The 25,377-nt window shown below is 48.7% G+C and overlaps 2 protein-coding genes across 4 annotated transcripts in view; one reads left to right on the plus strand and one right to left on the minus strand.

Annotated features, from left to right (window-relative positions):
- Positions 1-1,171: 1,171 nt before the first annotated feature.
- On the plus strand, positions 1,172-9,338 carry GZF1 (GDNF inducible zinc finger protein 1). Its single transcript, XM_082856801.1, has 6 exons — positions 1,172-1,349; positions 2,257-3,676; positions 4,822-4,916; positions 6,328-6,495; positions 6,929-7,086; positions 7,408-9,338. Exons 2-6 carry the CDS (start codon positions 2,280-2,282, stop codon positions 7,741-7,743), a joined length of 2,154 nt encoding a protein of 717 aa, XP_082712927.1. The 5' UTR covers positions 1,172-1,349; positions 2,257-2,279; the 3' UTR covers positions 7,744-9,338.
- Positions 9,339-13,518: 4,180 nt separating this feature from the next.
- Positions 13,519-25,377, minus strand: part of NAPB (NSF attachment protein beta) — a gene marked incomplete at both ends in the record, with an annotated part of 36,873 nt that continues 25,014 nt past the window's right edge. For all 3 annotated transcript variants that reach the window (XM_082857983.1, XM_082857982.1, XM_082857981.1), the window contains 6 exons: positions 13,519-13,629; positions 14,547-14,597; positions 14,932-15,000; positions 15,704-15,808; positions 22,596-22,680; positions 22,849-22,904. In XM_082857983.1, coding sequence (XP_082714109.1) covers positions 13,519-13,629; positions 14,547-14,597; positions 14,932-15,000; positions 15,704-15,808; positions 22,596-22,680; positions 22,849-22,904 — 477 coding nt within the window. The remainder of the gene's footprint in view (positions 13,630-14,546; positions 14,598-14,931; positions 15,001-15,703; positions 15,809-22,595; positions 22,681-22,848; positions 22,905-25,377) is intronic.

Below are 25,377 nucleotides of genomic sequence, written 5' to 3' on the forward strand. Positions count from 1 at the left end.
AGGGGTCCCTAACCCCTGGGCCGTGGACCACTACCGGTCCACGGCCTGTTAGGAACCTGGCCGCACAGCAAGAGGTGAGCGGCGGGCAAAGCTTCATATGCAGCTCCCCATCGCTCACGTTACTGCCTGAACCGTCACCCCACCACCACCAAAAAAACCTGTCTTCCACGAAACCGGTCCCTGGTGCCAAAAGGGTTGGGGACCGCCGTTCCAGATGACTGCGCAGAGGATCTGTCTCATTTCTGGACGTTGTCTACACTGCATAACCTGAACCAGAAGACACCGTTTGAGAGATCGGCCCAGGGTCCGCTGGGCGTTTGGGAGAAATGAGGACAAACGGAGGCTCGGAGTAGCGACGTGAAGCCTCTGGGACGCGAGGGCCCGTACCCTGGGGTCGCCGGCGAACGGCCGACGGCTTGCACACACCCGGGAGCGGCGGCCGGAGCCCGAGGCTCGGAGGCTCTCGGAGCACAGACGGCCTCCGGTTCAGCTCCTGACTGCCTGCCCGCCTGCCGCGTGCCCAGAACGAACACAGCCGCCGACTCTGCAAGGCGCCGCTGGGTATCCAACAACCGCTTCTTGCGGCACGTGGAGGCGCCTAGCCCTGTCCCCGAGCCGCGCCCTCTCCTGCAACCTCCTCCCGCAACCTCCTCCGCCGCCCCGCCCCTCCACCTCCCTGCCCTCTCTCTCCGCCCTGCTCCTCCAGGGGCTCCACCCAATCCGGCGACCCGCCCACCTGCTGTACTGCCCATGGGCTGGAGCCGGGGCGGGACCCACGTGAGACGGTGTGCGTGCCCCGCAGATCACGTGACTTTCGGGGGTGGGCCGGCCCTGTCCCCTCCGCGTAACGAGAAGCGCAGAGCCGCCGGCACAGTGCTCTGCGCAGGCGCAGACCGTGGTTCGCGGTGGGTGACGCAATCCTGCGCAGCCGGCCAGGCGTACGACGGCAGCGTGTGTCGGATCACGTAACTTCCCCGAATGGCCTCCGCAGTGGGACGTGCATGCGCAGGTCCTCCCCTACCCACGAGGGACGGGGCCAGGCCCACCGCGGCCAATCGGCGTCGCCTTCGCCGGCGCCGCGCCCCGCCTCCCCATCCGTCGGGCAGGCTGTCCGTTCCGGGGCCTAGTCCTCGGAAGCTCGGCGGCGGCGGCGGCCGGGCGGCGTGTGCGCGGCCCGCGAGGAAGAGGGCGCTAGGCCTGGGTTCCGAGTCGGGCTCAGGGGCCACGCGCGGGCCGGGAGGCCGCCGGGGAGCCGGGGCTGGCCTAGCTGTCGGCGGACGAGGGCAGAAGCGGCCACCTGCGGCCATTGCCCCGCCGACCGGCGGGCGCTGAGGAGCTGGACCGGGCAGGTGAGGCCGGCCTCAGGGACCCGGCCGAGCCTGGAGGCGGGCGGCAGATGCGGGAGCTAAAGGCGGGTGCGCCGGGGGGAGCGTCCGCGCCGGGTCCGGGAGGACGGATCCCCGGGCGGTCCGGGCTTGGCGGCAGGAAGGTGGTGCGCGGGGAGGCCCGAGTCCGGCCCGGCCCCCCTGTGACCTTGTCAGGGCCTCCCCCGTGACGCCTGCTCGAGGGTCGCCGGGACGGCCGGCGCGGCTGCCGCCCTCATGACGGCCTGTCAGCCTCCAGCACGGGAGCCACTGCGGCTCGGAGGTGTTGAGGGCCCTGCTCGGCGTAGCGCAGCTGTGCCCCCGGCGCAGTGCCCCGCATCGCTTCGCTGCAGTGACGGTGACTCCAGTAGGAGGGACTTAACGAGGTTGGAGAATGACTGTGAATTGTGGGCTACTTTCCATGAAATTTTCTTCATATAAAGTAGTTTAGTTGGTTGTTTTCAAAGGTAGACAAGGTTTGCTCTCATCCGTGGCCGCCATGTATCATATTTTGTTTTATTTGGTTTCCTGATCAAAGTAGTAGACGTTATTTATTGTTGCTATAAATTCTGTTAGTTTGGGGGTCTGGGTCTGTATGTAAATTACAGAATGATCTAGAGAAGCCAGTTACTGCTTTAATGTATTTCATTAATCATCACTTTATCTTTAGGGCAGTCTTAGTCTGTTTTCATGCAAATATCTCATGAAGGTGCATCAGGGCTTCAGGAAAATGCTAAGAAGTGACGCGTGACTTGAATCTGTACATGAGAAAAGTTAGGTTTAGGTCGTTAATCAGCTTATATCCTCTAAAGAACTGATATAATCCTCATAATTTTTAATCCTTCTACTTCAGAGGTTGCTCATGCATGAATAATTCTTGGTTTGTTTTCAGAGCTGTTCCTGGGAAGAAGAAACATGGAGAGTGGTGCAGTTCTGCTGGAATCCAAGTCCTCCCCGCTTAACCTTCTGCATGAAATGCACCAGCTCCGGCTGCTGGGCCACCTGTGCGACGTGACTGTCAGCGTGGAGTACCAGGGCGTCCGGGAGGAATTCATGGCCCACAAGGCGGTGCTGGCAGCCACCAGCAAGTTTTTTAAGGAAGTGTTTCTTAACGAGAAGACTGCGGACGGCTCGAGGACTAACGTCTACTTAGACGAAGTGCAGGTGGCTGACTTTGCTTCTTTTCTTGAGTTCGTCTACACTGCAAAGGTCCAGGTGGAGGAAGATCGGGTGCAGCGAATGCTGGAAATGGCAGAAAAGCTGAAATGTTTGGACTTATCTGAAACTTGTTTTCAGTTGAAGAAACAGATGTTAGAGTCGGTACTTTTGGAGTTGCAGAATTTCTCGGAGTCTCAGGAGGCAGAAGGGAGCAGCGGCTCCCAGGTCTCTGCTGCTGTCTCCCCTGATGCTCGGGCAGGTGTGGCTGCGGACAGCCCTCTGGCCAACGGCGTCGCGGGTTCCTTGGATCCCCCAGCAGCAAGAATCGGCAACAGCCTGTTGCCAGATCTTCCCTCGAGAAAGTCCAGGGAGAAGCCAGACAAGAGAAAAGAGATCGCTAAGTCCCCCTACCCCAAGCTCAGAAGGGCTAGCGGGAGGCTGGCTGGGAGGAAGGTGTTCGTGGAAATCCCTAAAAAGAAGTACACTCGACGACTCCGAGAGCAGCAGAAGAGTGCCGAGCAGGACGCCGGGGACCGCGGGGGCCCCCGTGAGCCCAGCCCAGACGCCGGGGGAACGGTGAAGGAGCTGGTCACAGTCACGAAAGACGAGGAGGACGGCGGGGCTGGGGCCGAGGCGGAAGCAGTGCTGCCGAAGGCGGGGCAGGGGCAGGGGGAGGAGGACGAGGACGAGGATGAGGACGAGGAGGGGGAGGAGGGCGCGGGGAGGCGGAGGAGCAGCTTCCGGTGCACGCGCTGCGAGAAGGCCTTTCTGTACGAGAAGAGCTTCCTGAAGCACGTGCGGCACCACCACGGCGTGGCCACCGAGGTGGTCCACCGCTGCGACACCTGCGGCCAGACCTTTGCCAACCGCTGCAACCTGAAGGGCCACCAGCGCCACGTGCACAGCAGCGAGCGCCACTTCCCGTGCGAGTTGTGCGGCAAGAAGTTCAAGAGGAAGAAGGACGTGAAGCGGCACGTGGTGCAGGTGCACGAGGGCGGCGGCGAGCGGCACCAGTGCCAGCAGTGCGGCAAGGGCCTGAGCTCCAAAACGGCGCTGCGGCTGCACGAGCGCACGCACACAGGCCACAAGCCCTACGGCTGCACCGAGTGCCCGGCCACCTTCTCGCAGCCCTCGGCCCTCAAGACCCACCTGAGGTAGGCACGGGCCGCCTCGAACCCCAGAACGCACGTGGAGACGTGGGGGGCGTGCAGGAGGCAGCCGGTGTGGCTGCCTCGCGGGATGGGTCACTTTTCAGTTCGCTCCCTCTCAAAGTCGGGGGCTGTGTTGAGCCTCTGGGTTCTCTCTCGAGGCAGAGATGCGGGCATGGCGCTCCCTGGGCGTGGGCCCGGCTGATGGGGACCCGCGCCTCCTGCTCAGGCGCAAGGGCCTCTCCCGCTCCTGGTGCTGAGGCCTCCTGCCACCCTTGCCGAGTGGGGCCAACGACCCCGTCCCCCTTCCTGACCCTTCATTTGGGACTCAGTCCTGTGACCGGCTGGGTGGCGAGTCCCACTGAAGACCTCAGCAGGGCGACACTTCTTTGGGCTTGGAGAGTGCCTGTCGCCAATCTAAGCTCCAGGATTAGGACGGACAGGGACTCCAGTTACTGATTTTTGAAGTGTAGGTGGGTGACATTCAGTTTTTAAATAAATTCCCTTGCAGTGCTCAGTACTTATGCTTGAAATCCAAACAAAGCAGTTTTCTACTCTCCCCTAGATCTGCCATCATCCTGGGCCAGTCCAGGGGTGGGAGCTGGGTGTTTCTTGTCCTTTTATTGTCATTTATAGCCCGACTCAGGAAAGGCTCAGTAAACTTGGTGACAGCCACTCCATCCTCGCCCTGAAGTGCAGTGCTTACGCATGCACCCCAGGGATCGGCTGGCTTCATGTGTTGATAACAGTTCTTTCTAGACTGTTATGTCAAACTAGGAAAGGATGGTAAACATTTTGATCACGTGGTACTTTTGTCAGCCATGGTTCCTAAGGTGCCTGGGTGACTCTTCTCAATGAGGGAGCTTTATAAATACCACACGGTGCTGTTTGGTGGTGTAAACAGCCTGCAGAGGCACAGCCTGTGCCTGCACCTGGGGGCAGCACGCGGGGGGACCCGGCGTCTGGCGGGGATGTGGCGGTCTTGACTCGGGCAGAGACTGATTTGGGGGTGAGAGTCCTGGGCCTCCCGCCTTTCAGTCCTTCGCATTCGGGCTCCTGGAGCAAAGCGTCTCCCCAGGTGAGGGAGGAGATGGTAATGCAGAGTGAGCTTTGACACATCCTGAGTTACCCTCTGAATGTTGTGCTTTCAGAATTCACACAGGGGAAAAACCTTTTGTCTGTGATGAATGTGGTGCAAGATTCACTCAGAACCACATGCTGATTTATCATAAAAGGTGTCACACAGGTAAATACTCCATCGTGATTGAATGTCCTTCCTGGCTGTACGAGGAAAACTGCAGTTTTCTTCATTTAGAAGTTGGCATCTGCCAAGTGGTTTAGGTTAAAGCCCTGGCACGCTCTTCAGTCTCGTAAGTGAGCGTTTAAGTAAACGAGTAAAATTCGCCCGCTGCCTCCAGGGCTGTGTGCTTGTGGCCATGACCTGAAAGATTGCTCCGAGTATGGGGAAAGCTGTATGCTGTTATCCCGCTTCTTGCCATCTCTAGGAACAGAGCATTAGAAGAAACCTGACTGTCCAACCCCAGGGAAGTGGTTCAGTAAATGGGTAAATCCACCCTGTCCCATCCCAGGCCCTTCTGACTAAGGTTTCTGAATATTACGAAACACACCTGTGTTTAGCTGTTGACTTGAAAAATGCACAATTGAGCATACAGTGAATCCCAGCTTTATTGAAAACCTGCAGAAACATAAAGTAGTTACATGATGCGTTAAGGTGGGGGAATTATGAGGTTTTCAGAATTTCTGTGGTACGATTTCATCAGGTGAGGGAGAACATTTAAGCTCTTTATTCTGATTTTGTGCAGTGCTCCTGGGGTTCAGAGCCCTGGGGCGTGTGGAGTCTAGCTGTCGGGTACTGGGCTTATCACGCTAACCCAGTTCTGCTCCCATTTAAAAATTTTTACTTCTTTGACTGTCCTATGAGCCTCAGGTTCAAATGGTGAGATAGATGAGCCACTTAATGATGTGAATTAATAGACTAAAATGAGCAGAATTGGTGTCTGATGGAAGACTGGGGTCGGGGGAGGTCAGGCCACACCGAAGGATTAAGTTAGAATCGGTCATTTGATGAACATGCTAACATATTTGGATTTTATTAAAGCCAGTAGTTTTGATGTTTGAGAAATTGGGGCACGCCTGACAGAGGAGTCTGGTTTGTGGGCCCTCAGGGCCCCAACTGCACAGCGTGAAGGGTGGACGCCCTCCTTGCCCTGACCCCACCCCGGGCAGCTGGGAGCCGCTCCAGGACAGCCCCGCGTGTCCACCGCACACTCCTCTCCCTTCAAGAGGGGCTTCTGTTCTGATAGAGACCCACAGAAGCCCTGTGAAAAAGTCCAGCTGTTCCACCAGACCAGTTGTCGAACTGTTTTTCTTGTTTGGGATGACTGAATTTCCAAAACGTGAGCTGGCTGAATGCGCTCTTTAATTCTCATCTACTGGGATCTTTCCTGAGATTTCCAGGGACATTTTACACCAGCTTTCAGCAGGTAGCAAGCACTGGACACAAAGAGATATTTTATGACAGTTTTAACTAGGAAAGAACGCACTGCCTGCCAGGGCACTTGGGAGGGTGGACCCCATACTCCGCGTGTTCTAGCGCCCGTGTCTCTTCTAACTTCATGTCTCATGTCTTCATGTAGGTGAGAGGCCTTTCATGTGTGAAACGTGTGGCAAGAGTTTCGCTTCCAAGGAGTACTTAAAACATCACAACAGGATCCACACTGGGTCCAAACCCTTTAAATGTGAAGTTTGTTTCAGGACTTTTGCTCAGCGGAATTCGCTTTACCAGCATATCAAAGTCCACACAGGTATGGCCGGAATGTTGCCAGAGAAGGGAGGTCAGTGTGGCAAGAAAATCTCCCGAAGGTTTTAGATTTTCTGGAAAATTATTTGGAATTTAGCTTTAAGTCGTGCATCCTAATAGCATTTAAACATTTTTGAGTGTCTAGTTTCTGGCTCTGACAAACTGGAAAGGTGTGAATGTGTGAACATGGATGTGGACGTGTGAACCTTTGAACACCTTGAGATTAGAATTAGGGGTGATGATCTGCGCATGCTGGTGAACACTCACACCCGCGCAGGGTCACTTACGACTGGAAAGCTGTGGGTGAGGCCACGGACCCCTGGGGCTCCTGCACGGTCGGCTGCTCGTGCCCGTGTCGCCCTCCCCATGGCAGCTCGGGACGCCGGGCGGCCCAGAGCAGCCGGTAGCTCTCGTGTCCTCCGTCCCTTCCCTCCCAGGGGAGCGGCCCTACTGTTGTGACCAGTGTGGCAAGCAGTTCACGCAGCTCAACGCGCTCCAGCGCCACCATCGGATCCACACGGGGGAGAAGCCATTCATGTGCAATGCGTGCGGGCGGACATTCACCGACAAGTCCACGCTCCGGCGGCACACCTCGGTGAGCGGCCAGGCTGGCCCCCACGGACGGCCGCTGGACAGCAGAGCCACCCGCCCCCCTTCCCTGAGGCCCTCAGTCTGTAAGGGGGTCCCAAGGGAAGGCGGGGCTCTCCCTCCCCTGCAGCGAGGGCGGCCAAGGCGGGGGTGAAGCAGGGCCCGGGGCATCCTGAGTTCTTTCTGGCAGGGACCACGGTGGCAGACACGTGTCTGACGGTCGGAGAAGGCTGTTGTACTTGGTAACGAGTGGCTGTGAATTGGGGGCTCTGCAGATCCTGGTTAGGGACACAGTGGGTGACCTCTCTGTTCTGCATTTGGTCCGCAGATCCATGATAAGACAACTCCATGGAAGTCTTTCCTCGTCATCGTGGACAGCTCTCCCAAGGATGGCGATGGGCACAAGACTGAGCAGCCCGATGAAGAGTACACGCCATCCAAACTCTCTGATAAATTGCTGTCTTTCGCAGAAAATGGCCATTTTCACAACCTGGCCACTGTGCAGGGCAGCATGCCTGCCATGCACGATGACAGTCCTGCGGACCCAGCCTGTAAGTCGGACGGCCCTGTGGGGTCCCAGGACACGCTGCTGGCCACCACCATCAACGAGCTTAGCGAGCTGACGCCGCAAACGGACGCTGGCCCACACAGCTCCACTCTCTGACTCACACGGACTAGAGCACGGGGTCACCTGCCCCACGGTCCCAGCCTTGCACCTGCACACATAAGGGCTGGACGCGAGCGTTCGTCAGGGGTCAAGAAGAACTGTGGGCAAAGAAGTGGGCAAGGATGGCTTCCGCAGTTTCTTGAATTTCTGCTAACTTGCACGTCTCTATCAAACCGTTTCTCATGCTTTCCCTTAGAAATCCTGATCTGCATGGTCTCAGCCACACTTCATCAGCAAACAAGGCAGTTAACATAACCTCACCTAATTCTGGTGGAATTATCCTAATGCTTGATGACCTTGACATTCCTGAGGCTGGGGTTACTGCTCAGCTTCTTTGTGGAAGTTTATTTCTGATACCTTAAAGCTATTTTTCTACCAACCTGAAGTAAAACTGGGACCATATATTTATTTTCAGCTGTTTCTTTCCTGTTGAAGCCAGTCAGGTGCTCTGGGACACTGGAATGGGGCTAAAGAGACAGATGACTGCACTTGTCCCCCTCTGCCCCCCTGTTTGTAGGCACTAAACACTTGTAAAGTAGCTGCTCACGGCACACATGCAACTAGGAAGTTTGTCATAAAATGACCTGAGATGTGGCTACAGGTTTCATTTCTAAAAATCCAATTTAAAAAAGCTGTCCTACCAAAGACTAGCAGAAAACAGCATAGTAGTTTTTGCAAAGAGGTGTGAAAAATTAAGCCAGGGGCTTGAGAACACTTGAAACATAGTGTAGTTATTTTATCCACGAGTAGCACTGAGGTGGTGGTAGCCAATCTAAGAACGCAGAATACTAGTAGTTTTGCTAGGTTCTTTTGACAATTTCTGTGATTTTCAGAAACCCAGCATTTCTCATTAACACGTCAAGACGCTGACACAGGCAAGTCACTGGTGCACATGTTCCCCCGGGAGCATGAGTGAATTTGGCAAAAGGGACCAAAAGCCTCCGTATACTCCTCTTTGATTAGCCTTAAGAGTGGACCATGGAACCGCCAACCTTGTTTTAAATGCACCTCTGTCTCATGCTGGCCTTTGGTAATTCCGCTGGCCTTACCCAGCCTGGTTCTTGATCCAGTGGTGAGGGCGGGTCGCCATGCGCACAGTGCTTTGACTCACACGTGACCCAGGTAAAAAGAGAAGGGGAATTGTCACTAGTTGCTCTTTTTCTTACATTTAATTTATTACACTTGCTGTTTCCTCGTTTTCTAAGAGGAAGGGTACTTTATGCAAGTCCGGGAAGAAGACACAGCTGCACGAGATGCCAGAAAAAGACCGAGGACACTTTCTTCCCCATGAGACGGTGACGTCAACACCTAAGGTGTCCCAGGTGCTGACACGGGCTGCAGGTGGCAGTACCGATTCCACCTCCAGCTGTGACAGTGTGACCCACTTGTGTTCACAGAACAAAACAGTGACTCTCACACACAATTTACTCTCGAAAGGAGAACGAACCTGCCCGGCTAGTGAACTGTTTCTTGGGGTAAAGTCATCTTAATGAGAAGAAATTTAAATAATAGATTATTTTGTTACCTATCGGAATAATTTTTGTCTTGAATTTGTTTCTTTAGAAATTCTACAGAAAACTTTAATGTGTTAATAAATGTTTTGTAAAAATAGTTTCACAAGTGTAAGTTTATTTCCATTATTAGAATTTAGGTTCTACAGAAATAAGATTCCTGATTCATACAGGTAGCTTAATTCCCTGGTCCTTGGAGTCTCTCCACCTCCGCGCACTGCACGTGTGTTCCTGCACGGGACAGGCCTGGCCCCGCACGCGCTCGGCCTCCGTAGCTGGTGCCAGGCGGCGGGGAGGGGCCCAGCCTCATTGCAGCCACGGTGACTCTGTGCCTCAGAGGCTCCTCCATCTACGGTCACTTCTCTGCTTCCCGGGAGGGGACAAGAGGGCTGCCGCCCCAAACCCTGCCGAAGATGCATCTCACCTCGGGGATTTGTGGGGCGTCTCCGTTTCTCCCCATCCAGGTGCTCTGTTGCCACGTGACTGTCAGCCCCAGACGATCAGGTCAGGCCACACCAAGGCGGCGATTTCATGCCTTCCAACCATCGTGTGGGAGACGCTCTCAGCCCAGACTCCAAAGCTCCCCTGCCTCTGCTTTTAACCAAAATTTGTTGTACAGTTTGAAAACAAAATTGGCCAAGTGGTGGGGTTTTAAAACCTTTATTAAAGGTGATCTTCACAGAAATGTGGTTTTGCCAAAGCTGATCATCTAAACTGACCAATTTGAGTGTAAGTTATCATTTAATTCTAACCTGTTGTATATCTTGCCAGAGCAGGGACATTTTTTGAGACCAAGCAAGTGCCTGTCCCCTTAACTGAACTTGATGGTGTTCCTGTCACTCTAAGTAACATTATTTCAGGCGAAAGTCCATTTGTCCACAGGCACCAAGACGGGCAGATGGATGCGGGCACAGGGCCGCCTGGCACATCCGTCACCCCCAGATGAGCCCCGGGAACTGCCCACTTCCCTCCACCAGTTTGCATGGGCCTCTGGGACCCTCACCGAGGCTGGCAAAACCCACCACCGGAGCTTCTGTTAGGAAACAGAAGAGACATTTGAATGAGAAAGTAACCTTGAATATCAACAACCTGGCAGAGTCCCTAGATGGGACGGCCTGTTCGACCATTCATTTTGAATTTGCCTCAAATGATCTTTGAGGGACCCGAACAAGGCCCGCTGACAGCACCAAGTCAACGCAGCTCCACCAAGGGAGATGGGGCTTCGGGCCCCCGGCCTCCCGCTCTGAGGTCTCCTAGGGGCCACTCCTCCTTCAAGCCTTCCAGTGAGATCCCTGACCAGGCAGCAGGAGGGATGGGAACGGGGAGCCTGCAGAGCCCGGACGGCTGCTGCCCACTGCCCTGAACCCCGGGGGACAACTTCCAGGACAGGAAGCCACTCCCGACCTGTGCAAACCAACCAGGAAACTCACCATACCGTTCACAACTTCGACTTTATTTACTGTACAGGTTCACATGAAACACACAGGCTCTTTGCGAAGGTGGATTTATCATCACAGGATGAGTTCTCATAATACAGCCTCCCCAACAGCGTGGGGGAGGAGAGGCCGCGCCAGGCTGGGGCCCCGGGAGGCAGGCTGCGTGCCACAGGCCCTGAGAAAGCCACAGGGGTTGCCTCTGGGCATCTTAAATGCACAGTATCAGAGGAAACAATAAAGGTTTACAGGGACATCATCACACATGGTCACGACTGCAAGAATACTGTTTTCAAATCATTAAATAAAAAAGGAATTCACATAAGCTATAAAAACGTTGCCACAAAAAGCAAAGCTTTCCTGTAAGAAATTTTAACTCATTCTGACAATGAACTAAACACGATCTGCTAAAACACAAGGACTGTAACATAAATAGTCATTATACTTTGTTCATAAATAACGATCTATAAGTCCTGGAAACCTGACCCGGGCTCTGAGTCACAGCACTGCCCACTTTGACGGAACACTTCAAGGGAGAAAGTCTGGATACTGTTAATGGGACTTTTTTCTGCCCATTTTCCTGTTATGTTCTGGCAGGTCTGCTCTAGCCATTCCAATTATATTTTACTCTTTTTCACGTGAAATATTAAAAACAAAAACATCTTAGCCCAGGCACTGATCCCAGTGTTCATTTCAACACAAGCAACTCTAACTGATGTGACAAAACGCTGCCAATACTATTTCTCAAAACCACAGGTCTTCTGTCAGGGGTGCAGGATGAAAAGCTAATAAATTGCCTTAAAAGACATCATTTGCTTTTTACTTTACATGGTCAGACCAGGTTCCTTTAACAAGTGGGAACAAAGCTTCCAGACTAACGACAGAGCGCACACGCTGGCGGCGAGGGTTACAGCCCCTCAGGTGGGACAGATCTGCAGCCGGAGGACACAGGCCCCACACTCTTCTCACCCAAGTGCTTCTGGCCGGTTGGCACTGGATTAGGTAGAGCAACAAAACCCCACTTTCCTCTCCAAGCGTTTTCCCATAGTTCCAACAGGAAGTGGAGAAGTACCAAGCGGCTCTGTCCCCAAATGTACCGTAACTGACAGCCAGCTTTCTTTTAAGAGTCCCAGACCTCTGAAGGAAGGAAGGAATCCTCATCGGATGCCAGGGCCCAAGGTCCGAGCGCCTGCGTCTCCTGGTCTGTTCCTGCTGCCCTCAGCCAACACTGTGACATCACTGCCCGGCCTCTCCACCAGCCCAGCCAGCACAAGTGACCCCGCAACTACGGCCGCCGAATCCTCACGGCTGCCCACAGGGCTTGCTCCATGACCGGGTCCCAGCTGGCCCTTCTTAGCCTCCTTTCCTGCCACTTTCTGCTTCATCCCAGACGGACCTGTTCCCCATCCCCAAGCCTTCCTCCCCGCTCAGCCCTCAGCCTGGGCACACCCTCTATTTCTGCCCAAAAGCAGCTACCAATCCCAGTCGAGGACCGTCCAAAAATGCAAACACCATTCAAATACCAGCTAACGTTGACAGGGCACAGGAAATTCCACTTATCTGTCAACACTGTCATTACCTGGCAATTAACACACATCAAACATCAATCATTTATGCCTAAAAATATGGACACAGGAGATTCAGGAAACAAGACCACGTCTAAAGTACGATGTCAGCACATAACATAATGCGCAGGGATCAAGCTCACAGGTCAACAGAGCACATATATAAGCCAAAATAATAGGACAGAATCCAAACACACAAGCGAGAACAACTCCATCGGCTAAGCGCAGGCCCCTCAGAAGCCAGCTGGGGATCTTTTCCTGACCCAGCACAGCAAACCTCTGTACCGTACTCAACCTACCAAGCCCATCACATCCAATTAATGGATAAAATGAACATGACACACAATTAAAAATTAAAATTAATGACACACAAGCTCCGACTGAGATAACCTCCCAGCCCTGGTGAGCACATATGTGAGAGGGCACACGAGGTGCCCTCTCAGCGTGGGAAAGTGTGTGAACACAGAAGTAAAGGGATGTGCCCGTTCAAACACCTTCCTGTGAAGATGAAGCAAGGGTCCCGCCCCAACTAACAGTGGACACCATCTGCAGGAAAGGAAAACGCCCAAGTCTTCTAGATCTTATATGTGTGTGCACCTGTATGTAAGATCAGGCCCACCTCCACACGCGTCCACACACATAACCAGGCAGTGCCAGGAAGCTCCCTCTTTTCCCACTGTAAGCAGCTGGCAGGCCCGGCTGATCTGAATTCTCACACGCACATTACCTACGGAACGATATAAAAAGCAAAGAAACTGGTCACTAGCACCATCAAAAGAATCACAAGACAACAAAAAGGATAAACAATTTCTCACGAGGAAAGTCATAAACGCGCTCCTAACAACGATCCTACACTAAACACACACGTTTAGAGAATCCATCCAGGTGCAAGTTCACGGAGAACATGCAAAGCATCTATTAGAACTGGGCTGGGTACTCAAGTCCAGGAAAAAGGACATAAAAATATGTGGCAAAATTAAACAGGAGCTCTGCATGTATCAAAATAACAGGAGTAAGATTCGGAAGCAGTTCTCGGAAAACTCTGGGGACTGACAAGCGGGAAACAGCCTGTCACACTCGCAATACACACAGAAGCCGCCCACCCATCCACTGCACGGTGACACACATGGCAGCTTAAACACACATACATCATCAGGCTCATGTGCAACAAAATGAAGCCACTGAATGGGCATCCCATAAGGATCACTGGCCCTAACACGAAACTAAAGAGGACTCGGCGGCATGCCACAGAGACACAGCGCTTCACTTGAGGTCTCCATCTCCTTCCCCGTCCCCCTGGATGGACTTCTTGATGCGCAGCAGCATGGTGGTGAGCCACTGGTCTAGGCGGGATATCGAGTCAAATTCCTTCACCTGGTTTAAGGGAAGAGGAACAGGAATCATTCCATGGAAATACAATCAAACACAGAACTACACTGCCCCACACTGCTTAAACATTAACTTTCTTCATTTAAAATCATTCGTTCAAGCTTGCAACTTTCTTCATTAAAAACTTTTTTTATATTGCTCTTATGCTAACGTGCGATGGTAAAACTCCATAACAGCCTACTGGACAAAGAGCACATTTAGCGTGACAAAGGACATGAGACCCTGCATAAGAACAAGGGGACATGGAAAAGTAATGTGGCTCCAGTATCCACTGAACACAAACAAACGTATTTGCAGCAAGGGAACATGTGGAAGCAGAATTCCTTTAACTCATTTCCACAAGTTATCGAAGAATGGACTTTCATAGGATGAAAAGGGTTTGGCAGCAAAAGTTAAAGGGGAAACCTCGCCTTCCCACTATTGCTTCAAAGCCAGGATGCATGACTTAATGAAGGACACTAAGAAATTCACTTGATTATGAACATAAGATGGAAAAAGATGGGAAAACAAGAGACTGATGAATGTCAAAACAATTTTCCCATTGACTTTAGGCCAAGAATGTAACAAACTCTCATTGCTTTGTTTTTGTTTTAAATTTAAGTGATTACATTTCACTCATTTCACTTGACACTTATTTATGGAGCAGATTATTTTCCATAGAAAACATCCAAACAAGTCATAACATTATGTGATGTATTTGCCTCACAGCTAAATTCAGCACAGCTCATAGAACTGTCTGATTGTGAAGGCTGGTGGGATCTAAAAACATGCCTTTTGGAAAACACAACGTAGGTATAGTGCAATAATGTCCAAATAAATGTTCAGCATTTATACGATGAAAAGGAGTTGTTTCTGTAACGTAAACTTTCAGAGAACATGCTAAATCCCAAAAGCGAACGTACTGCTTCCGTGTAAGCTTCACTGTTCTGCTCTTCATGAGCTTCTAGAAGTTTCTGGGAACATAAATACAGAAAAATTAGTTTGGTAGGCTAAAAAGTTCCATCTATGAATGGATACTTTAAATACAAAATAGCCTCCATATCACACTAACTGATGTTGCCAAATGACTTACAAAACTGGGGAAAATTCCAAATACAAGTCAAGAGTTACCCCGAGTCAGGGATCCAGCCTTGTGCTAACGTGCCTGACCCGCCAGGTTAAGAGCAGTGCGCGCCTGACCCTAACGGCACCTGAGGCCTAGTGTGCGAGAGCAGGAAGGCACGGGGCTGCTCAGTGAGCGGATTCACAGGATGAAAACGTCACTGTATCCCAGCCCCACCTACTTACTTTCAATAACTTGCATTCTCTCGAATCAGTGAACGCCGGAAACATTTCCTCGTATTTCTCCAGAGCAAGCTGGGAAAGAAAACCACTCGTTAACACCTGAGTCACTGAACCAGGAAACGAAGCTTTGACATTCTACTAACTTCAGTACGATTTATTTACATCCTACTTAATTATCAGACTCAACATCAAAATCAACCTGTGTTGATCAAACCTGTTGATTGTGAATTTCAATTTCAGTTAAGAATAAACTTCTAAACCAGTTTTTCCGAATGAGGTTGCTGTGGAGAAGACCACGTGAGCCAGATCCAATGTTCGGACCTCCCAGAGCAGGCGTCTATTTTCACGCGCTGGAGGAGGCTCTGCCCGGAGCCCGGGGCCCTAACCCCGACCCCGAGGACACCAAGGCGGCCCTGTCCCTGCCTCCACCTCCAGCTCTCTCTTTGCTTTTCTCCCAACCCTCACCCCAACTCCATTTCTGAGTTTAAAAAAAAGACACGATTCTGCTTTACTGTCTCCCCTCAGCCCCTAATTTCTTTAAACCAAAACTACTGAAGGAAGTGTGGCCCCCAGGGGGCGTTCACTTAAGAGAAGAGCCTCAGCAGCTGTCACTCCAGCTGCGGTAGTACAGCCAGGACAGGGTCAGAGTATCACCCTCCATGTTGCTTTTCATGTACGCAGCACAGTCTTCCTCCGAGCTGGTATCACGGACAACGGCTGAGCACCTGTGCTTAGGGGTGAAGCGCATCAGAACCCACACCGCAGGGCCCCTCACCTTGGCATTCAGCTCATCCACTATGAAGTGACAGAGGGCAGCTTTAAAGAAGTAATCCTTTGCACTGTACTTCAACAAAGGGTTATCCATGGTGTTGGCCCCAATCTAGGCAGAGAAAGTGGGGTCAGAGTGAAAAGGTTTGCCCTCCTACACTAGGCATGCTAACCCTCATCTACTCTTTAGCAAGTACTCTGCATCTTACGTTAGTTAAGCTATGAAATCCATTCTTTTAACCCAAAGCCATGTACCAGAAATGTTACTAGATAAAAAAACAATATTTAAGACATAAAGTGCTGACCTGTTAAAAACAACTCAGCAGAATTCCACATCCAGGAGGATGGAACAGACATGCTGTCCTCTGTCCCTCCTGCTAAGTACAACTAAAAGCCCTGGATCTTTTATATGAAACTAACATAGGGAGACTGAAAGGTGGAGAGAAGCACAGACAAGCCAGGGACACAGGGCAAACACGGCAGGGAGTTCCCTGGTTTTTCTTTTTCTTGCATAAATCCCTGACTTAGAACAGAAAAAGCCAGCCACCCATAAATGCCGGTGGGTGCAGCGAAAGAAAGAGAGAGAATAGATGAAAGCCTGCTTTCTCCAGCCAGAGGACCAGGAAAGGGGCAGCTAGCAAGACAGAAAATGTTTAGATGACACCTGCTTTGATCCACGCCACTCACAGCAGCAAAAGCCAAAGAGGAAGACAAGACGCCCATCCTCCTGGGAGAGCCCCACTCTCCTGCCAAGGAGGCCAGAGCAGGAGCCAGCCTGCGCCCCCATCACAGAGGCACTGGAGACCACGTGGGGACTGCGTCACCTCCCCCCAGTGAGAAAGAGGCCCCGTCATCTCCCAGCGGGCATGGATTCACCTTTACCTGATGGTAACCAGGCGGTCAGGTGGGGAGCTTGAACGGTACCTCCACCTGGCAGGAGCGAGGCCACACCCCTTCAGTGCCAAAGAAAACCAGCTGAGAGTGGAGGTTTAAACAAGACCCTGTCTTATAACACAATGTACAAATATCCAGTTTTTAATTAAAACTCACTTGCAATACCAAGAAAAGGGAACATCTCAAGTTGAATGAAAAAAAGACAACTAATCAGAGTGAAGTAAGTTAGAAAGAGAAAAACAAATATCGTATATTAACGCATATATGTGGAACCTAGAAAAATGGTACAGATGAACCGGTTTGCAGGGCAGAAATTGAGACACAGATGTAGAGAAAAAAACATATGGACACCAAGGGGATAATGCAGCGGGGTGGTGGTGGTGGTGTGATGAATTGGGAGATTGGGATTGACATGTATACACTGACGTGGATAAAATGGATGACTAATAAGAAACTGCTGTATAAAAAAATAAATAAAATTAAATTAAAAAAAAAGACAACTAATAAACAACAGCTCTCACACAGCAGAGATGTGAGACTTATCTAACAGATTTTAAAGGGGCCTTTCTAAAATGCTTCCACAAGCCATTAGAAAATTGCTTGAGACCAGAGGAAAACCAAAGCATCAATGAAGAAAAATTCTCAGTAAGAAACCACAGAAGATACAAAGAAGAAATGAGTGGAAACTTCAGAACTGAAATACACAATAACTGACATAAAAAGTGGATGGGTTCAACAGCAGATCCCATGGAACACAGGAAGGACTCAGTGAACTGATGGTAGAACATTAGAAATTACTCAGTCTGAACAACAGAGAGCAGACAGACCCAGAAAAGAGGAGCAGAGCATCGGGACATATAGGATGATAAAACAAGGCATAACATCTGGGCTGTCTGAGCCACAGAAGGCGAGAGAAAGAGGGAGTGGCTAAAAAAGCACTTGAAGAAATAACGGCTGAAAACTTCCTAAATTTGGCAAGAAACAAACATAAACCTACAGATTCCAGAAGTTTACTGAAATCCAAACAGCATAAAAGCAAAGATACCCATGCTAAGCCACATAAACTTCTGAAAACTGAAGACAAAGGAAAAACGTTTTGAAAGTAACAGAAGGAAACACCACCTCACCTACAGGGAAAACAGCTTGAATGAGAGCAAACTTCTCATTAGAAACCTCGCTGGTTGTAAGGGCACATTTTTCAAGCACTGAAAAGAAAAGAGCTGTCAACCCAGAATTGTATACCCAGGGAAGATATGCTTTAGGAATGAAGGGGAAATCAAAACATTCCCAGATGAAGAACACCAAGAGAATGTTTAGCCAGCAGACCTACCCTAAAGGAATAGCAAAAGGTTGTTCTCTAAGTAGAACAAAATACAGGAAGGAATCCTGGAACATCAGGAAGAAAGAACACATTAAGCAAAATATGGGAAAATACAATGGGCTTTTCTCCTCCTCCTGAGTTTTCTAAATTAAGTTGGATGATTGAAGTAAAAATTGTAACAGTGACTGATGTGTTTCTAAAAGTGTGTAGAGGAAATATTAAAGACAATTATGTATTGAATGGGGGAGGATAAAGGAACAGAAAGTAAGGTAAGATTTCTGCATTTCACTGGAACTGAAAAAATGATGACATCATTAGCCTGTGATACTTTATGTAAATATAATACCTATAGCAATCACTACAAAAGCTATTTAAAGAGATACACCCAAAAACACTACAGGTAATCAAAAACCCCCTGGAAGGTAGGAAAAAGGAAACAGAAAAAAAAAAAAAACAGAGGATAAACAGAAAACAAATAAAATGGCAGACTTCAGTTCTAATACATCAATAATTACATTAAATGTGAATGGTCTAAACATACCAATTAAAAGACAGAAACTGGCAGAGTAGATTAAAAATATGACCTAACTCTGTGCTGTTCACAACAAACACACTTCAATTATAACAATATAGGCAGGCTGAAAGAAAAAGGATGCATAAAGATATATCATGTAAACATTAATCAAAAGAAAGCAGGAGAGGCTATATTAGTATCAGATAGACTTCAGAGCAAAGCAAATTACCAGAGACAGAGGGGGACACTATATAATGATAAAAGGGTCAGCCCAACAAGAAGACACAGCAATCCTAAATATGTATGCACCAAACAGAGCTGCAAAATATTGTGAAGCAAAGACTGACAGAAATGAGAGATAAACAAATGCACAGTGATAGTTAGAGACTGTAACACTCCACTCTCAACAACAGAAGTAGACAGAAAATCAGCAAGTATACAGAAGAACTCAACAACGCCATTAACCAAGAGGAGCTAATCAACATTTATGGAACATACCACCCAGCAACAGCAGAACCACAGAATATATGCCAAGACCATGTTCTGGGCCATAAAACAAACTTCTAAGAATTGAAATCACACAGAGTGTATTTTCCAGCCACAACAGAATCAAACTAGAAATCAACAACAGAAAGATAACAGGAACACCTCCAAACACTTGGGAATTAAACAAAACACTGATAAATAATCCACGAAAATCAATAAATAAAATAAATAAAACAATGTAACAGAACTGTGAGACACAGTCAAAGCAGCACTTAGAGGGAAATTGAGAGCACTAAAAATGCCCACACAACAAAGAGGAAAATCAATTAGCTAAGCTTCTACCCTCAGTACCCTAAAAAAGAAGAGCAAAATAAATCTGAAGAAAATAGGATTGAAATCAGGATAACAATAGGAATCAATGAAACTGAAAACAGAACGCAGAGCAAAATCACTGAATTCTACCAAATGTCTAAAGAATTAACACCAATCCTTTACAAACTCTTCCAGAAAAGGAAGAGGAGGGAACACTTTCTGACTCATTCTGAGGCCAGTATTACCTGGCTACCAAAGCCAGACAGAGACATTACAAGAAAAAATTAAAGGTCAATATCCCTTATGAACACAGATGCAAAATCCTGAACAAAACACTAGCAAACTAATTCTAGCAACTTACAAAAAGGATTACACACCATAACTATGTAGAGTAAAGGATTAATTTTGTCCAAAGTGCCTTTGCCATGATTCCTGGTAGATAATCTCTAAGCCCCTGGAATGTCCTGCCTGAAAGAGTGTTTTTGTTTACCCAGGGGTCTTAGACCATGTAGTTTAGCTCAACCTATGGAGGGACTGCAGAATTAGGCCAACCATGTTCAGGTGAGTTTCTTCCCCGGTGGCAATACCCTACACATGCTTTCACACATCACTGTTGGGAGAAGTCAGTGCTGTCTGCACAGTTGCACAGTCCCAGTCTGGGCAGGACAACAGGAAGCTCACACTCAGGGATCTCCTGACCTCCTCTCTGTGCCTCTTCCTTTGGCTGATGTGGGTCAGCATCCTTCTGCTATAATAAACCATAACTGTGATACAGCAGCTTTCATTGAGTTTTGTGAGTCCTTCCAGAGAATTATCAAACCTGAAGGTGCTCTTGGAGACCCTGAAACTTTTCAACAACCAAGCAGGTTCTATCCCAAGGATGGAAGGTTGGGCCAACAGATAAAAATCAACCAATGAAAGACACCATGTTAACAGAACAAAGGACAAAAACCACATGATCATCTCAAAAGATGCAGAAAAAGCACCTGACAAAAACAAATACGCTTTGATGATAAAAACAACAAACTGGGAGGAGAAGGGAACTTCCTCAAACTGATAAAAGGCATCTGCAAAAACCCACAGCTGACATACACTCAATGGTGGAAGACTGAATGTGTTCCTTCTAAGACAGAAACAAAACAAGGATGTCTGCTCTTACTACTTCTACTGATCATTGTTCTGGAGGATCAAGCCAGAGCAAATGACAGGAAAATGAAGTAAAAGGCACACAGATCAGAGAAGTAAAACTATCGCTACTTGCAGAGGACATGATTTTGTATAAAGAAAATCTTAAGGAATCCATAAAAACTCATTAGAGCTAGTAAACAAGTTCAGCAAAGTTGCAGTATATAAAATTAGAGAAGAAAATTGAGAAAACAATTTCATTTACATAGCATCAAAAAGAATAAAATACTTAGAGTACATTTAACCAAAGAAATGCCAGTCTTGCACACTACAAAACTCTAAAACATTGCTGAACAAAATTAAAGATGATCTAAATAAATGCAAAAGCACCCTGAGTTCACAGATTATAAGACTTAATGTCAAAATGACAATACTTTCATCAAAATCTCAGCTGACTTTTTAGCAGAGGTTGACAAGCTGATCCTAAAATTCATGCGGAACTGCAAGGGACCCCAAATAGCCAAAACAATCTTGAAAAAGATTTTAAAACTTTTAAAACTCCTGATTTTAAAACTTACCACACAAAGCCACAGTAATCAAAACAGTATGGTACTGGCATAAAGACAGAAAACCAGTAGAATAGAATAGAAAGCACAGAAATAAACCCTCACTTATATGGCCACATGACTTTCAACAAGGGTGCCAAGACCCTTCAATGGCAAAAGGACAGTGTATTCAACAAACAGTCCTGTGAAAACTGGACATGCACACGCAAAAGAATGAAGTTGGACCTTTTACCTTCACCACATACAAAAATTAACTCAAAATGGATGAAAAACATAAACCTAAGAACTTAAACTATAAAACTCTTAAAAAGAAACATGGGGAAACGCTTCAGGACATTGGGTTTGGTAATGATTTCTTGGATCTGACATGAAAAACACAGGCAACAAAAGAAAAAGACAAATTGGACTTCATCAGGACTTAAAACTTTATGCATCAAGTGACACTAATAACAGAGTAAAAAGACAACCCACAGAATGGGAGAAAGTATTTGCAAATCACATATCTAATAAGAAATTAATATCCAGAATATATGAAGAACTTCTAAAACTCAACAGAAAAAAACAACCCAATTCAAAAAGGGACAAAGAGGGACTTCCCTGGTGGCACAGTAGTTAAGAATCCGTCTGCCGATGCAGGGGACACGGGTTCGAGCCCTGGTCCAGAAGATCCCACATGCCGCGGAGCAGCTGAGCCCGTGCGCCACAACTACTGAAGCCTGCGTGCCTAGAGCCCGTGCTCTGCTACAAGAGAAGCCACCGCAATGAGAAGCCCGCGCACCACAACGAAGAGCAGCCCCTGCTCGCTGCAACTAGAGAAAGCCTGAGTGCAGCAATGAAGACCCAATGCAGCCAAAAATAAATAAATAAAAAAAATTATATATAAAAAAAAGGACAAAGAAACTCAATAAATATTTCTACAACGAAGGTATACAAATGACCAATAAGCACATGAAAAGATTCCCAACATCACTAATCACTAGGGAAATGGATATCGAAAACACAATGGGATATCACTTCACACATTAGGGTAGCTATTGTTAGAAAACAAGTGAAGCATGGAGAGCTGGACCACGTGCGCTGACAGAGGGAATGTAAGATGGGGCAGTTTGGCAGTTTCCCAGATAGTTAGAAAGGGACTTGACGCGTGACCCAACAATCCCAATTCTAGGTATATAAACTAGAGAACCGCAAACACGCCCCCCAAACCCAAACACAAATATTCTTAGCTGCATTATTCATAACACCCCCAAATGCAAACAGCCCAGATGTCCATTAATTGATAAACGGTTAAACAAACTGTGGAGTATTACAGTCACCCCACGATATACAAGGGGAACTGGTTCCAGGACCACTGAGATACCAGTGTCCATGGATGCTCAACTCCCACAGTCGGCCCCCATATCCGAGGTTCCACGTCCACGGACTTACACACCACGGGACTGGGAGGAGGGGAGGATGGGATTTCTTTGTGCGATGATGGAAATATTCTAGAACTAGGCAGTGGTGCTGATCACACAACGTTGTGCATATACGCAAACTCGCTGATGCGCACTCTTTAAGAGGCTGAGTTACATGATACGTGAATTAGATCTCAATAAAAATCATTACTAAATCAAAAGTTGAATTTAAAAAGAAAATTCAGAATGCCTTCTGCCGGAAGCTGCGCAGACAGCAGCCTCACCTGCTCGAAGATCTCGATGGCCTTCTGGTACTGCTCCAGCTGGGCGGCGTACGCGGCCACTTTCAGCAGACATTTGTTAGCCGAGCTGAAACCGAGAACCAGAGCAGAGAGAAAACACTCCCAAAGAGAAATGACAAGACATCTCAGTGCACCTTCACGTGGTATGATGCAAGGGGCTCCCAGAGCAGAGTGAAGGTCTGTCTTTTATTACATGTAACAAAACCCACTGAATCACATCAAGAAAAATACTTGCCTGTTGGATTCTTCCCCTTTGTAATAATCAGCTGACTGTTCGTAATGGGCGATAGCCTGCAAACACACACACATTTTATTCAAACTATTTGTTTGAAGAGTTGCATTCAAAAACGACATTTGCACAGATATTTTTCCTATAAATAAACCTTTTCCAGCAGCAAATCTTTCACAACCCGGCCTGCTTTATTTTGGGAACAGAAGAAAAGCACGCGCTTCCAGCAGATGGCTTGCTGTCCATCAAAATCTCTTCTTCCCTACCTCCCACCCAACAAACGCCCTGCCACCCCGTCTCCCCAGGCCTGCTGCAGTTAGGGGCAGCCAGGTGACCTGTCCTTCCCAATGGGATGTAAGCAGACACGCTGTGGGCCACCTCCAGATGTGACCCACACATCTGACTCTGCAGCCTTCTCCAGGCCTGTCCCCTTCCCGTGAGCTGGAAGGTAAGGGCCACGTCTAGTGATGCTGGAAGCCGCAAACTGAAGATGGCAGCCCTTCTGTCAGCCTGGTTCCCAAGTGATGTCCCCACGACCGCCAAACCCCAAGCAGTGACAGTGGACTGTTATTTCAGAGACGTGTGAGGCCCTATTCCATTCAGATCTATGGCCTGCTGCAGCAGCAGACGTTCCTCACGGATACCTAAGGGTCATCCAGAGTAAAGGTGTTGCCTTCCACCTAAGATGGGGGGAGCTGTGAACAATCAAGTGGAGAGGAAACAGGCTGCAGCCTCGAAAGCTAGAAGCCCTCGTCATGCTGCGGCTTAAGACAGTGAAATCAAGCACCTGACAGCTCAGAAAGCAGAACCGTGCCTGCTGGAGCAGTGACCCCATGGTTAAACATAATGGGCTACCGGGCTAAGACGAAGAATAATGATACAAAGTATCAGTACGGAAGTTCTTCATGAAGCAGTAAATAAAAACAGCCAGGAAAGAGTATATACAAACACACAAACACGTGGAGGAAACACCTGGAATCCACCCTTTTGGAGCACCGTCAGAGCCCTCACACACACACACGCGCGCGCGCGCGCACATGTTTTACTCTCCCACTACACCATTAGCTCTGAGGGCAGGCAGGCCCACGTGGCTTTGCTCCCAAGCCCAGCGCGACGCCTGTCACACAGCAGGTGCTCAGCAAACAGGTGCTGAGGGGACGTGGGCAGCTGCATTTCACAGGTGGTCCGGATTACACTACCAGCACCATCATGACTCATGGGAATGCCTATCAAAGAAAGGTTTCCCATGAATTTCTGATTAGTCAAACATTATCTCTGAACTGTCCTCATTCTCTGAAGTACTTTGCACCCTTTCCCATCCTAATAATGGGGTTAAGTATGGGAAACAATACCAAATCACTGTGTAAAGAGTACCAGGCTGTACAACCTCTTCCCAGGGAGGGAGCGTACATACTACTCACCTTCCTGGCTCTTACCGCCCAGAACTCAGGGAACAGTGCTGGGCTGAACCATGTGGAACTGCTGTTTTGGAGGGTAAAAAAAAAGGCCAAATGCGGATGATATGGTGTAACCTGACACGTAGTAAATAATGACATTGGTTCATCAAGACATTATAGCTCTAAACTACAGCTAGAGTTATCATAGTAAAAGAAAAAATCTGTTTGGTTTTTAATAATTAATAATGCTAATTAAACCACTCATCAAATTTCATGGTATTCCCAAGTTTTGACAGAAAATAGTTGAAAAAAAACTTACCTAGCGCTTAACAGAGAAGTTTCAGAGAAAAGAGGTTGGGCACGGGTTATCTTTGGATGTTCACACTAGTGTGGAATTTTAACACAAAGTGACATTAATCAGGCACAAGTCAACCCTTACACGTTAGAATTCAGCCCAGAGTATCTTACAATTTCAAGGATGATAATAAATATCAAAAGTAGAGGGCTTCCCTGGTGGTGCAGTGGTTGAGAGTCCACCTGCCAATGCAGGGGACACGGGTTCGTGCCCTGGTCCGGGAAGATCCCACATGCCGCGAAGCGGCTGGGCCCATGAGCCGTGGCCGCTGAGCCTGCGCGTCCGGAGCCTGTGCTCCACAACGGGAGAGGCCACAACAGTGAGAGGCCCGTGTACCACAAAAAAAAAAAAAAAAAAAAAAGTAGAACACAGCCGCCAATAACAACAGCACATGTAACAATAAATCCAGACACAAAAAGCAGTTATTATCCTGTGATTAGGAATCACAATACTCCTCCTTGGGGAGTCTGGTGGGCGTCACGGTGCTGGAGAACACTGGGCCCTGAAGGCAGAGACTGGACTCTAGGACTGCGCTCACCAGCGGAGTCTTAAGGCAAACGCAACAGCTGAGGGTCAAGCTCAAGAGTCCACTTTGTAGGTGAAACAGCCTTAAACAGCCTTCAGATGGGATCATTCTTTCAGAACCTACGCCCTGAGAACCTACCATAGACACTTACCCTACACTGTAACAGACAACACGAAATCACGTTCTCCAGGGGCTGAGACGGACACGAGCCAGAGCTCCTCTGGGTCACTGAATATTACTGATTATTATTATATTAA

The sequence above is a fragment of the Leucopleurus acutus genome (assembly GCF_964270905.1).
Source record: "Leucopleurus acutus genome assembly, chromosome: 16".
Lineage (NCBI taxonomy): Eukaryota > Metazoa > Chordata > Mammalia > Artiodactyla > Delphinidae > Leucopleurus > Leucopleurus acutus.

Coding starts and splice junctions, on each gene's coding strand:
- GZF1 (XM_082856801.1), top strand. CDS start 2,280: ATGGAGAGTGGTGCAGTTCTGCTGGAATCCAAGTCCTCCCCGCTTAAC. Junction 4,917..6,327: donor TCATAAAAGGTGTCACACAG/GTAAATACTCCA, acceptor GTCTTCATGTAG/GTGAGAGGCCTTTCATGTGT. Junction 7,087..7,407: donor CGCTCCGGCGGCACACCTCG/GTGAGCGGCCAG, acceptor TTTGGTCCGCAG/ATCCATGATAAGACAACTCC.